Source organism: Dipteris shenzhenensis, chromosome 3 (genome assembly GCF_047967505.1).
Source record: "Dipteris shenzhenensis isolate YYH24624 ecotype China chromosome 3, Dip_SZ_1.0, whole genome shotgun sequence".
Taxonomy (NCBI): Eukaryota; Viridiplantae; Streptophyta; class Polypodiopsida; order Gleicheniales; family Dipteridaceae; genus Dipteris; species Dipteris shenzhenensis.
Window position 1 is genome coordinate 54,345,405 of NC_141598.1, and position 15,258 is coordinate 54,360,662.

The window sequence follows — 15,258 nt, forward strand, 5'->3', positions numbered from 1 at the left end:
GAATATCACTCATGGAATCGCTATGCAATGTTGGTGCACCTGTATGAATCCCGAAATCTCTCACTAGATTTTCAAGCTATATAGCCTCCTTGCAACCCTCTGTGGCTGTAACATACTCAGCCTCTATGGTAGACAAAGCAATGCACTTCTGTGCACAAGATATCCATGACACTGCACCACCTGCAAAGGTGAACACATAACTAGAAGTGGATCTCCTGCTATCCACATGCCATGCATACTCAGAATCTGCGTACCCAAATGCACACATCTCTCCTCTGCAAAGCAAATACACACCTCTTTGGTACCCTTCATGTACCTTATGATGCACTTAACTACCTCCCAATGCCTCTTTCATGGATTAGCCATATACCGGCTAACAGCTCCCACTGCAAATGCAATGTCTGGTCTAGTAGCTATCATAGCATACATAAAACTCCCAACTGCTAATGCATAAGGAACCTTGACCATCATGGCCCTCTCCTCATCTGATTTGGGACTATCTGCCTGACTCAGTTACACATATGAAGGCAATGGAGTACTTACTGCCTTCCCCCCCTCCATATTGAAATGTTGCAACACTTTTGTAACATATTCCTTCTATGAAAGCCAAAAGAGTTCCCTACTCCGATCACACATGATGCGCATACTAAGAATATGACCTTTAGATCCCAAATCCTTCATGTCCAAGGCCTCATGCAACTTGGCCTTCAATGCATCAAGCTCATAAGTTTCTTGCTAGCCAATAACATATCATCCACATAAAGTGCCAAGAGTATCAGGCTATTATCCAGAGCCCTTTTAGTGCAGAGGCAGTGATCAATCTCACTTGTTCTGAAACCTTAGGACCAAATAAAAGCATCAAACTTGTGATACCATTCTCTAGGCGCTTGCTTAATTCCATAGAGACTCTTTTTTCAGCTTGCAAACCAAATTCTCTTTGCCCTTTTCTTCAAAGCCTTTCAGCTATATCATGTAAATTTCCTCATGCAAATCCCCATGCAAGAAAGCTGTCTTGACATCCATCTGCATAAGCTCCATATCCTCTATTTCCACAAGTCCACATGTACACATCTAAGTGTGGTCATCTTCAAAACCGGAGAGAATATCTCATCAAAGTCCACACCCTTCTCTTGCTTGAACCCTTTAGCAACCAAACTAGCCTTGTACTTAGGCACATCATCACCTGTGACCTTCATCTTGTAGACCCATTTACATGGCAATTCTTTCTTTCCATTTGGCAAAGAAACCAAGTCCCAAGTCTTATTCTTTATGACTGAAACCCACAATGACAAAACAATGGCAAATATAATGCCAATAAGAGCCAAATGCCTCCAGCATAAACACCATCCATGGGCATAAGCATCAATAATGTCTCATCCAAAAGATCATAGCACAACCTGTGCATCCACTGCAATATGTCAAAGCTATCCCTCAGCATAAAATAGCATCTGTGTGGTGCTAAGCGTTCATCAATAAAGCATCCAACAAGGCAATCTGGGCCTATCAGTGCATCCAACAAGGATCACAATGCATCCAAATGTCTTATAAGGCATCCATTGTAACCCAATGCAAACCATAAATGAGCACACACGGCTCAAACTACAACCAGAGTGATTTGCATAAGGTATATCCAAGAAATCATAGCCTTACGGCAATGACCACTAGTGAAAGTAGAACCTAGGATGTCTCAAAACATTGGTGTCAGTGCATAATCAAACTCAGCAAGACAATTTGCAAATAGCTCTCTTCTGCCACAACTCCAAAATCTCATCCAAGGATGGAGTAAGAGCCAGTCAACCCTTGCATTTACTTGCAAAAATGAACCTTAGGAAACTTAACCTTAGCCAAAATGCCACATGGCAATCAATGAGAAGGTCTTGAAAACTTTGACAAATTTCCTTCAAAGAGACGACGAAAAAACACAGAGAATCAAAACTCCCTCGATTCTTCATGGAATGGCAAGTAGCTTTGTAGACATATGTTTCAGGCAGTTTCGAATCCAACGGGATAGACAGCTCTGCAAATGGAGGCTCGGATGTTGAGATCCCACTCACATAGGAAATGGCAAAATGAAGACGTCGGAGTAGACAGAGATTCACCATAGCTTCAAAAGTTCACGAAATCGGAAGCAGCTTCTCAATTAGAAGTTTTGGACCACTCTAGATCCACAAGGATTGTCAGAACTGCAAATGGTGGCTTGGATATGGAGATCCAACACATGAAATCCTTGCAGGAAATGAATTTCGTCACTTTTTGCAAGAGCTGTAACTTTTCACTGAAAACTTGGATGACAGAGCTGTTAGATGTGAAGATGTAGCTCTCAATCTGATCTACAACTTCCTTGAAGACTTCAAGTCTAAATTCTATCTCTAACTCTGGATATTTGCACCACTACATATGTGTGTCTGAGAAGATTTGTTTATATCTTGTGCCTTCAACTTTGCAACCTAGCAAAACAAATGCCCAAGAGGATTTTGCCCCTTTCCAACTGCTATAGCAGCTCCAAAATCTGTAGCTCCTCCTATTGAATAAGGACCTTTGGGATGCATCACTCTCTCTCTGGGCTAGAGGTTGCACTGAGCTACACACACTACCTCCAGGCTCTACTTCCAAGCTCTGATGAGGCTCTGATACCAGTTGTGAGCACACAACGGAAGCTGAGAGGGTGAGAGGAGCTTGAGAGACAACAGTTTTGGTGGGTGCAGAACACCCTAATCTTCTATTTCATCCATATAATATGTGTTTAAGCATTGTACATAACCAAGGTTAAGGTATAGTGGCCTTTAACCCCCACACTCTAGAGAGTAGAGCCCATGATGTCTCCTCCTATGAGGAGTCCGCTCTCCAGATGTGTGACATGATGACATGCCTAATTTAATGAGATTGGACAAACACAAACACAAGGAAGAAAACAGACACAAACACAAGATCGGGTAAGAAGCAGAAAAAATAATATATACTTACACTTTACTTTAAAGACAATTTACTACTTAAAACTCAAGTTCAATTTACTAAAACTATAATAAATTCATATTGATAAACAAAATTCGTATTGATAACAACATTGGTCTCCATAAAAAGACATTATCATATATCTCCATAAAAGGCATTATCATATGACAACAAAAAAGAGTATTAATAAACAAAATTTGTCTCCAAAAGAGAGTCTGACATTCTAGCATATGCTAAAGAAAGAATAGGTCTATTGCTATCCATTACTATCACTCATATTGTCCTCCTCATGGCTAGAATGATCACTCGAGACCTCATCTTGCACATCTTCTTCTATATACTGATACTCTTCTTGGCTTATGTACCCATAGTCTAAGAAGATGTGAGCACAATCTATAATATCCTTCACGGTCTCCTCCTTACTAATTTCTAGCTCAAAGTGGTCCCTCCAAAGCTTGCAAATGTCCCTCATGTTGGTTCTTGTGACCCTTAAGAAATGCTCCTCCCTTGATGATCTTTCTCGACCCCACCCACACGTGTGCACTTACACATTAAACTTAACCCATTCTTCATCATGCTTAATTTTCTCTACTACATGGGATAGCAAGGTATCCAAATGCTGAATGGTGGCAACATGAGGAAGAGGGTTTGGGTTTAGGGAAGACTCACAGGGATTTGGGCGGTCCATTTATAATCTGTTGGGAAACAAAAAAAGCCCAAATATGGGCATATAAAACACAGTACAAATCAAATCAAGGCAATCATTTAAGAACTGTTAAAAAATTCAAGGTACAAACAAGCTACAATCAATCACATTCAGTTCAATTCAGAAAATTAAGGGTACCAACAAGCTACAATCACATCCTTCCCGAATCCTTTATTCCCCTGTCCTTTATTTTGCAATCTTTGCCATAATCACTCTATTGAATTTCCCTAATCCTTTATTCCCCTATCCTTTATTCCACAATCTTTGCCACAATTACATCCCCACTCACTTTATTCCAATCATTCCATAATCTGTTGGTCCTCTGCTACTCTGCTACTCCTCCCGTTGTTCCTCTATCTCTGGTCGTTCCCTTCTCCCCTCCTACTTTGCTTCTCCTCTCTTGTTGTTCCCTTCTCCTCTCCTACTCTACTACTCCTCTTGTTGTTTCTATATCTCTCGTCATTCCCTTGTCCTCTCCTACTCTACTACTCCCCTCATTCTCTTATAGTCTTTACTCTCTTACTCTCAATGGCTCCTAGCAAAGAAGCTATGATATCATACTTGGAGAAGATGTACCATCAATATTATGATATAAAGGATGGTTAGGTAGATGTGCCAATGCTCCCTGGGGTGCATCTGTGTCCCTCCACATATAGCACAGACATGGATTTAGACAACCAGGACAAGACAAATCAAGAAATCCTGGAGGATTCTATTGAGTGTATGCAACTGTACATCCAAGATGAAGGCCACATGTTGAAGGAAGCTCCTTGGAGTAAGGACCAAAAGAGAAAAGAAGTGAAGGACAACAAGAAGAAGAAGGATGACAAAGGAGAAGGTAGCACTTCATCAAAAACCAAATGATGAGAAGACCAGTCTATGCCAAAGTATGTGAGAGTACTCTGATTTGGATACTTGATTTAAAGTTTCTAGTATATGAGAGATATCCCTCTCTTGGATATTTGTTATGACTCTCTTGGATATTTATTACCCCTCTCTTGGATATTTGTTATGACTGTAAGAAGTAATTATGCTATACGTTTCTAAAAGCCAAGTTTATTGCCCTCAGTTGCCAATCCTTTATCTGGGTTGAACACATTTGTGAAAATAAGAGAGGAAAAGAGAGGAGGTGTTAACATCCACAGAGTATAGTTGCCGAATGCAGGGTAATCAGTGATCAGAGGTCATTAGGCTTCATGATCTACTTCAACGAACAAGCTCAGGTAGTTTGATCCCAAAATACCCCAAGGCCACCAATGATTGCACGCAACGTGTGTGAAGAGAGTGGGAGAGAAGTAAGGAGTCTCACTTGTAGCTTTCTCACATACACAATGGGGGAATACACACAAAAGTGGAGGCTAAAAATAGTTTTCCTCTTCTTAGTTGTGAAAGCCAAAAGAACTCTCTCTAAGTACCAAAGGAATAGGTGAACCCTATATGTGGGTCTCAAACCAACTTTCAGTTAACCTAGGTGGCATACTAACTGAGCCACTAACTAGAGTACATAAAGATAGCTATCATCCAACTATTATTCATGGGTGGTGTACCAACCTCATCTGCAGCTAACAAGTAGGTGACATAAATGCACAACGGTCACCTTGGCATATCACGAGTGGAGCTCAATATCTCAACACTCCCCCTCGAGCTCAATCCCAATCTTTGCACAACACCAAGTAGGTCTCTGAACTTGCGCAGCTTCTCTGTGCCCAATGCCTTCATGAATATGCAGCTACTGGGTCCTCTGTGCTGACACAAACTAGATTAATAAAACCTACTAGAACCGTCTCCCACACATAGTGATAATGCACCTCAATGTGCTTTGTTCTAGCATGATAGACTGGGTTATTTGCCAAGTGTATACTTCTCATATTGTCACAATAAATGACAACTGGCCATCTATACTGATGCATATCATAAAGTAGCTTATGCAACCAAGCTACCTCACATGCAGCCATTGTTGCACCCCTGTACTCAGCCTCTGTGCTCAACAAGGCAACTGTAGGCTATTTCTTGCTGCTCCAAGTGACTGCAACACTCCCAAAAGAAAACACATATCCACTGGTAGATCGTCTATCAGAAATACTACCAGCCCAATGAGGATCAGTGTATCCATGCAACTGTATCTGAATCCCAGTCTCATAAAATAGCCCATACTCCAATGTGGAATTCCCATACCTCAGTTTGCATCTAGCCACATCCAAATGCGGTTTCCTTTGAGTCTGCATAAACTGACTTACCAACCCAATAGCATAACACAAATCTAGCCTGGTAATAGTCATATAAATCAAACTTCCTACTATGCGTTTGTACATAGTAGGGTCTTCCAGAAGCTCAACTGCATCTACACTCAACTTCACATTCTGCTCGAAAGGAACTGAAATAGGCTTACAACCTATTATCCCATATTTGGACAGCATGTCCAATCCGTGACTACCTCTGCAAGAGCCATATCCCACTTGTGGATCTAATCACCTCAATGCCCAAGAAGTAACGTAGCTCTCCCAAATCCTTCATCTCAAACTTCTGCTTCAATAGCATTTTCACATGAAGGATATCTTCATAATGCATGTGTGCTTGAAATCATCAACATAAATGACAAGCAGCATAATGCCTTTCTGTGTTTTTCTCACATAAAGTGAGAAATCTGCCTTGCAAAGCCAATAGTGACAAGATATTGTCCTATCTTGTTAGACCATGCTCTAAGTGCTTGCTTCAAGCCATACAAGGCTTTCTTCAACTAGCAAACAAACTCAGGATGAACAGCATGCACATAACCTAGTGGCTACTCCATATAGACCTCTTCTTGCAAATCACCATGCAAGAAGGCATTCTTTACATCCATTTGATGTAAGGACCATCCCTTTGATGCAGCCATAGCAATGACTGCTCTTACGGTTTCCATCCTTGCAACCAGACTGAATGTTTCTTCATAATCAATGCCATATGTCTGTGCATACCCCTTGATAGCTAATCTTGCCTTGTATCTGTTCATAGAACCATCTGCATTGTGTTTCACCTTATAAACCCAGTTGCAACCAATTGCATTCTTGTCTTTAGGCAAAGGCACCAATTCCCATGTAGCATTTTCTTCCAAGGCACCCATTTCTTCATCCATGGCTTTCTCCCATTTTTCTTTTCCCATGGCTTGCTCAAAAGAAGTGGGTTCTGGTTCATGTATCACTTTGACCATATAGGCATAGTGAATGGCTGTAAATCCATCATATTTTAGCCTATCCATAGGATACTTAAATCTAGTGGACCTATGCAAAATAGGCTCACTACTAGGTGCTCTCAAAACATCCCTTGTCTTCCTTACTCCAGGTGTAACAATAGAAAGAATACCCAACTCATCATCAAGGCTCTGTTCTGAGCCATTGGATTCACCATCCACATAAGAGTGACCTGTATTCACATCAAACATGGGCTGATCTGCTTTCTCTTTTCCATTTGTGATACTTGCATACCACTATCTACATTGCTTTGAGGAGATCCTCCTGATCTCAATCTGCCTGTCCACGGTGAAGTATGTGAACCATCGCTAGAGGACACTATAGGTCCACTAATATTTTGTGATTGCTGCTGTGAATTCTGTGCAACATTACCATTTTTTGCATCTACATCATCAATCACATTTACTGGTTTATACCAGCTACTCATCTCATAAAAAACAACATCTCGGCTTACTGTAACCTTATGAGTAGAAGGGTTATAGCATCTATACCCTTTCTGCTGCAGAGAATAACCAATAAAGATGCACTTGTCAGCTTTTGGATCCAACTTGGATCTCAACTCATCTGGCACATGAACATAGGCAATGCAACCAAAAACTTTCTAATGAGAAATATATGGTTTCCTACAAGTATATCTCTCCTCTGGCATCATGCCATGTATTGCTATAGTGGGAGTCCTGCTCATTATCTAGACTGCTGTAGCAACTGCTTCAGCCCAATAATAACCTGGCAGGTCTTTTTCATTGAGCATATCATGAGATACCTCTCCAATATACCTGTTTTTCCTTTCTGCAAGTCCATTTCGCTGTGGGCTATAACTGCATGAATATTGCTGCTTTATGCCATGCTCCTGCAGGAACCTTGCAAACTCATTTGAGAGGTACTCTCCCCCTCCATCTGACCTTAGGCATTTTATTTGCAGGCCTGTTTCTTTCTCAACCATAGCTTTAAAAGCTTTGAAATGCCCAAACACTTCACTTTTCTTTTTCATAAAATACACCCAAACTTTTCTACTGTAGTCATCAATAAAAGTGACAAAATAATGGCAGCCTCCAGGAAACAATAGGACAATAGAGCCAAGGAGGCCATCATAGATGCCCTCAAGAGATAGTTTCCCAACCCTAGAGGGTATGAGTTTGATCGAAATGCCATGCTTAAGTGCATGGGGCAGCTCCTAAAGTCTTGTAGATGCACTTAAGGCTGGCTATTAAGGAGGGTAAGCAAAAGCTAGGGTGGGCAGACCCAAAAGATTAGAAGATAGCAAAGAAGGAGTACAAGGAGAATCGGGATGCGTTCGAGGCTCAGCAGAGGGTGGCAAGGATATGCTTAGAAACTGTAGGTCCTTCGCACCTTGGGAGAGGTGGTGGAATAGGCAACAAGGCATGGGTGGTAAGTATATATTATCTTCTATTGAATATCTAATATATTGACTCATTCAAATGTTTTATCATTCATATCTAACTCCTTGAATTTGGATCCATAGGACTCTGTGATTGCGAGACTTCCAACCAACGAGGGATAAAGAAGGGCATTCAAGATTGGAGCCCACGCTTGGTTTAAAATAAGGAGGGTGGGGCATACAGCATCAATTGGTGCAAGGTGGCGGCGCATGATTTAAGTATACCTTCATCATCATCGTTATCATTTGACTACACCGTTGTCTTACGATCAACACACTTAGGTTTTCTAACTTGTTTCATTCTTAGGGAGGCATGTTCAACCCATCCGGAGGTCTAGACGAAGGTCCAGATGAAGGTCCAGACTGGTGGATCCGAAGAAGAAGCGGTTAGGCTCCCAGAAGAGGAGGACGAGGGATCAGGTTCACACAGAGAGACTGAGGTCAAGGAGGGCGAGGAGGAGCAATAGTAGATATGACATTTAGTTTTTTAGTATTTTGGCACTTTTACCCTTTTGTAGCGCATTACTTTGGTGAATTTGCCATTTTGAAATTTGGCACTTTAGCCATTTTGTAGCGCATTACTTCGGCAGATTTGCCATTCTCAACTTCGACACTACTTTTGCCACTTCGGAGATCATTTTTCTAAAATTGTACAATGTACACCTCTCATTTGCAATATTTAATCATGATTTTGATGGGGAAAAAAATATGTGGGGTAAGATGGGACTAAAACAAGCCCCATCCTGCCCCATAATTTTTTTTTTCACTTTTGGCTAAAATGTCGGTATATACCGATGCGTGTACCAACACTGCAATGTCAGTATATACCTATGGCTACACCGATCCCCACACTGACACGAGTGACCATATGTTATTGATGGTGATACTGCTGATGGTCTCTTTGCACCGTACACAATGATGGACTTTCTAACACTTTTCAATTATTTTTATAAAAAAGATATTTGCGTGCATTAGTATCGGTGTCAAAAATGTTAGATATCAATGCTCCACTCTCGTGTAACTATGCGGGAACCAGCTAACTCTACTTGTAAGCCCCCCCATATGAGGAGAAGGCATTTGAGTAGCTCGGTTATCCAGTAGGTCCTGGTTTGGACACCAGATGGGGGCCATGTGTGGCCTGATGGCTGGAGGGCTTCAGATAGAGTTGGCACACTAACAACTAGGCTACATGCAAGTGCAGGAAGGCATCCCATGACTGACCACACTGAGGGTAGACGGAGCATTTCCCGGGGCATCCCACTCTCGAGCTGCGGGGCCCAGTTTGGAGCCCCGGATGGGCCGAACGGTAACTGTAGGTTAGTTGATTCTCCATACTATCTGCTTTTCTCTCTTGCATACGAGATCCTGTCATCTGTTGAGCACAGACGTTGTATTGTTTTCTTACAGAAAAGTGGCCCATGTCTTGTAGTGCATTCTTTAGTTCCTAAAAATTATAAAGGCCTACTTGAGAATAATCCTCAAGCTAGACACTAGTAGTCAATCTATAATATTCTAAAGTCCTCGAACTATACTTGGAGAAATGTTTTGAACTAGTTTGCCAAACCGAGCAATTATTGTAGCTCACCTCGGTTCAGCATGTACTACTATTTTAGAATTTGTGCACTTAGTTCTATAGACTTCTATGCTCGATTCACTGAAATTCCCATACAACCTTTAACATCTCTATCCCTAGTAGGATCATTAAAACTTCGATAGTTTTTTCTCTCACCGAGGTTGAACATAACCGTGTGCCCAAATTGATGTAGGCCCATGCTTTAATCAATAGGAAGACGACTTCTCTTGCATTCCTAAGCATGCTTTAATCAATAGGAAGACGACTTCTCTTGCATTCCTAAGGTTGCTTTGCCAAGTTCCTAATTGCTTGGGTGTAGAATCATATGCCAACAATAAAATAATAATTTTTGAGGTTCAACGTTGTGTGGGCAAACCATATGAGGACGTGTGAATAGCATTTAATTGAAATACAAGTAATACACAAAATCTTGGAAGAGATAACTCAAAATATAACAAGCACACTTGTATTATTCAAATGCATGTATGCTGTATTAAAACGACTCCTAGGGGGTGCAGTTTTAAGAAATCACATATGTATTAAAACGGCCTCTTTCTTGCATGGTTTTTTTGCATAGTGATACCATGTAATAGTGTTTTAGGTTATGATTTAAAAAGGTTTTCAAATTTTTACTTTTGAAATGAATATTCCATTCACTTCTCATTTGTGTGCAATGCTACCCACTTTCTACTTTATATGCAATAGTTTTATATGTGTGAGTAAAAGTTGAATTAAAACCCACTTATAGAGCTCCGTATAAATGCCATGAATGAGCATTTGTGCCGTGTACTAATCCATATTTTAGTACTTAGCTTTAAACTTTGCATGTGATCCCTAAGTATTTTAAAGTAAAAGCATCCATTAAAGGAGGCTCATTAATCTTTGAGGTAAAAAGCTATGGCCCTTGATAGCATTGAAAACATTATCCTTAGTTATGGCCCTATAGAAGGAGGGTGCATGTGAAACATTATATGGATAACAAAGGATTAATTTTCTAAACATGAAATAAATGTTATTGTTGTTGGTTGCAGCTAAAAACCAGTTTAGATTTAGTAAAGATGACACGATCTTGCAACATAAGTTGCATATGTTGAACCTCGCTAGTCACTCTATACAAAACCATAGTAATACATGCAAGCAAGTACTCATTTTAATACCCTATAGTAAAAATTTTACATTTTTTTGTATAATTGCTTTCCCATTTTCTATAGGTATACATCTTATGATTTTGGACTTAAAAGTCCCCTCCATACATGTAAATACCATAATTATATTATATGAGTATTTAATAAACCCCCTCTTATCTGTAAATGGTCTATAGGTCCTCCAATTAAAAGATCTCTTTCAAGTTAATGAGCCTACTATCTTATATGGTGTACCAAATGATCGCCCTTCATAAGTCCTTCATAAGTAATTCATAGTGTTGATAGCCATCATATGGAGATAATTTCTTAGTGATTTTACTACTTGAAAGATTAGAAGATTTTGGTAGCTTGAAAGCTTTCTATTCTTAGTTCAAGTGTCTTGAATTTTGGCCTACAATGAAGTTGCGCGTTCAAATCAGGGTTGCATGTTGACATAGAAAAGTTAGATAGGGGAGTTAAGAAAGACTTCTAAAGAATCCCCTTTATTCAGCCTTGTAACAAACATAAAGGAATGTGACTGACGGTGGTGTGGACAAGGATGATAAATAATGGAGGTCGTGGAGCTTGATGTTATGGTTGTTTCGTAGTTAACATGAGTGTAGATGAGGAGACGGCAAGCACACATCATGTTAAGAGGGCATGAGGAGGGTAGCTAAGTGCGGGCTCCCACGGTACGTGAAAGGCGAGGCCGTCATTAAAGAGGACTTAGAATGTTTAGTTAATGCATGCAGTACGTAACAGCAAGGAGGGCTGTTGGATCTACTCTGCCTGAGCGACGAAAAGCGAGGGCTCGGGATCGTTATAGATCCCGAGCTGACGAAAAGAACTTGTTTGTCGAGTGGATGTCTAACCCGCAGAGAAGAGATTTGTCCGATGGATGTTTATCGCACTCACACTGGACTATCCGATGTTCTCAAATCCAGATCTCAATGAGGTACGAAATGCTGGTGGGATTGCGCTGGACTCATCACTGAGTGTAATCGTAGTCCCATGCTGAATCATTTGAGTATTTATGTAGGGACTGCATTGCCAAGACGAAGCCATGCATTCTCCATGGAACGCCTCGAAGTTCCAGTACCCTCCATCAGTCTCCACCATGGCTTCGAGGAGCCCTCTCCCATCCTCCACAGAGTCCACACCACCCCTGCACCCTTCCTACCTCCGGCCCACGTTAGCCCCGTTACTCCTGTCCGTGACTGGCAACTTCATCACAACCCCTTTCATGACGGTCGCCTTCCTCGTCATCCTCCAAGCACAAGCTCCCGCTCCACCCCGCTTGCCGATCTGCCGACTTCTCCTCTCCCATTTGTAGTTTCTGCTCGCAAACTCGCTGCCTTGTACTGGGAGCAACACAGATTTCCTCCCATCGATGGATTTCATGATCGTGCGCTCGACCTGCAAGAAGAAGGTGTCCTGTCTGATTCTACAAAAGATCAGCAGCCTTGGATTGCGCTGAGTGCCTCTGAGACCTCCAGATGTCGTTCGATTATAGCTCACAAGTATTTCAAGGTATGCCGTAAGCATTCCAAACACATTGTAACGTGCTTGAACACATTGAATGCATCGTAAACATCGATTGTACATTCGTTCGCTAGATGAGATTGCCTATAGCGCAGCAATTTCCAGCCAGTCATTTTGAATTTTGATCTCAGTATTTGGACGCGGCTACACCTGAGACATCTCGGAGGCGTACTGAAGACAAAGAAAAAGAAGCAAATACGATGTTTGTTCAACACAGTGTCACAGATATATGTAGCAGTGTAACGTTTTTAGAGGAAATTCAAGCAACAGGTATGTGTGCGCTTACAACAATACAAATGGTGTTAGAAGAAGCTTGCGCTCGCTTGCAAGAGCTTGAGATCTCCCAAAGGGTGGCTCTTCGTGAGATCGGAGAATTGCAGCTGAGATGGTCGGGAGAGGTGGACATGACAGCCTTGAGTATTAAACGAGCATTGCGGCACTTAACAGAGGAGCTGGAAGGAGAGAGAGACGCGTATAGAAGTCTAGAACTTCGGAATATGAAGCTTGCCAAAGATCTATCAGAGGCAAACATAGCCTTGGCAATCGCCTGTGAATTGCTGGAGAGGGAACGGGGAGCGAGGGAGTTCATGGAGGATCTTTGCGACGAGCTAGCAACGGAAATAGGAAAGGAAAAGGTTAAAATTGAGGAGCTCAAGCTACGGATGGAAGAAGAGCGCAGTATGCTACACAACATGAACGTGAAGCCAACGAATGGCCAATACGGTGAGCTTAGCTTAAAGATGTAGTAGTGTACTAAGATTATAGTTGGTCAATGTGATCACTTAACAATTTCCATAATACGTGTAGGTGAACCGGTGGCACTCTATCACTTTGTACACGATTAATCAAAAGTTTCCATAGCCTATATGCAATTATGTATAGTAGTGGATCTCCTCTCTCGCATAGTCTCAAGATGAGCACTTTCAGTAAGCAATTATGGTTAGTTAATATGATCAATTCCCACTATCCATAATATGTGTAGGTAAACTGGTGGTGCTCGATCACTTTGTAGAGTATGATTGATCAAAAGTTTGTCCATAGCTTATAAGCAATAGTGGGTTGATTGTGTCTTAGTCACAAGATGAGCCAATGCGTTATTGCATCCTAGTAAACGTTGTGAGCATTTTGAAATGCAATAACTTTTGAATAAGCAAATTAAGTATTGAAACTTGTATCATGAATAAGGTTGGAGAGGAGAAGACATCATATTCAAGCTTCTCATTGAAATAGTAGCTTGCTACATATAGTATTGATGGTTCAAGCTACTAAGCTCCTAGAAGTAATGAAGTGCCCTTGATTTTCAATAAGATAAAGCATATAAAACGTTGCCATACATTTGCTTCTTTTTTAAATAAATGATGCTTCTTTTTTTTATAAATGAGCAATATTGAGGGAAAGTGAACTAAGATCAACTCATTAAGTAGTGTAGTTTCACATGCTTCTAATGAATATGGTTCAGGGACTGGACTTTATTTCCATTTGGTATCCATGCAGTGGTTGATCCTACTATGACTTTATTCTTCCTCTGTAACTCTCTTCTACTAAGGAGTGTATAACTTGCATGTGTATCTTTTAATGTCATGTTACCTATAGAATTTATATTTAAAGTCATCTAACTTGTACACCCCTCCATTATTACATCAGAGGACATTGGTTTATGGTCCATTTTTGCTTCCACACAAGGGATTTGAAAGAAGAAAGTACATTGGGTACTTTGTTAAGTACATCCATGTCTTCTTGGATTAGTCATCCATAAAGGTGATAAAATATAAGACAATAGACTCTAGATAGGGTCAATGTTTGCTTGGGTGTATCCATTTTGGGTGAGATAAAGGGCATTTTTGTACATAGGTATCTTGCCTTGACCCATAGCCTAGGCATTGCCCAATGAAAAATGAAATTTGACAAAACTTATCTTCTAGTTGCAGTATACATTTCAACCTTGAACATGAGACCAAACAATATATGGAATAACTTGATTTGGAATGTGATTGTTAAAGCATTACAAGTGTTATTTTGCATGTGAAGCATGCATCCTAAAGAGTATAGGATATAATAATTTATTCAAAAACGTTAAAATTTTATTATGCACATATGTACAATCAAGGAATCATTCAAAAGTATACTACGTGAGCTTCTTCTTAACCAAAGGAAACACATTAGATGTTAGTTCTCCGGTTAGGCTAACATGGAGCCACATCTAAGTGTGCTCACCAAGTGGTCACCTTGGATGGAAGTGGTGGCATCTCAATCAAGCACCAGTTTTATAATGGAGTTGCAAGAGATTGTGGTGTCACCACCAATTGGCAGATTTGAGTTGACACACTGAGCGTATATCCATTTAGACGCGGTTAATTAGATTGGCATGCTATTAGTATCCAAAGCACTTGCTCGGCTATCTTGTGTGAAGTTAGCCATGACTCCACAATCATACGTGACTCTCTTTAAATCGATGCATTCCACGTGAAAATGTCGTCTATATGACCATAATGCATTATACTTTTTGTACTGTAAAAGAGCATCATTAAAACAATGAAGTTGTATCTATTTTATAGCGTATATTGCCATAAATAATTACTTAATTACGTCAAGAGGTAAGAAACTTACATGTGTCAGATGATAACTCTTGCTTGTGCTCATTTATTCTCTCCATTGGGTTCGGCTTTACGTAGAGCCAGTTATAGCCAATCAAGTGACATGTGAGTGGGGAGAAGAGCCAGATCTCGTGGATA

At 40.7% G+C, this 15,258-nt stretch overlaps 1 protein-coding gene across 1 annotated transcript in view; it reads left to right on the forward strand.

The window, feature by feature from the left end:
• The window catches only part of LOC147904011 (uncharacterized), an 81,418-nt gene extending 68,146 nt beyond the window's left edge, over positions 1 to 13,272 (forward strand). The window contains exons 2-4 of the mRNA XM_087372371.1: positions 11,737 to 11,884; positions 12,024 to 12,514; positions 12,658 to 13,272. Coding sequence (XP_087228497.1) covers positions 11,737 to 11,884; positions 12,024 to 12,514; positions 12,658 to 13,272 — 1,254 coding nt within the window. The remainder of the gene's footprint in view (positions 1 to 11,736; positions 11,885 to 12,023; positions 12,515 to 12,657) is intronic.
• The last annotated feature ends 1,986 nt before the right edge of the window (positions 13,273 to 15,258 follow it).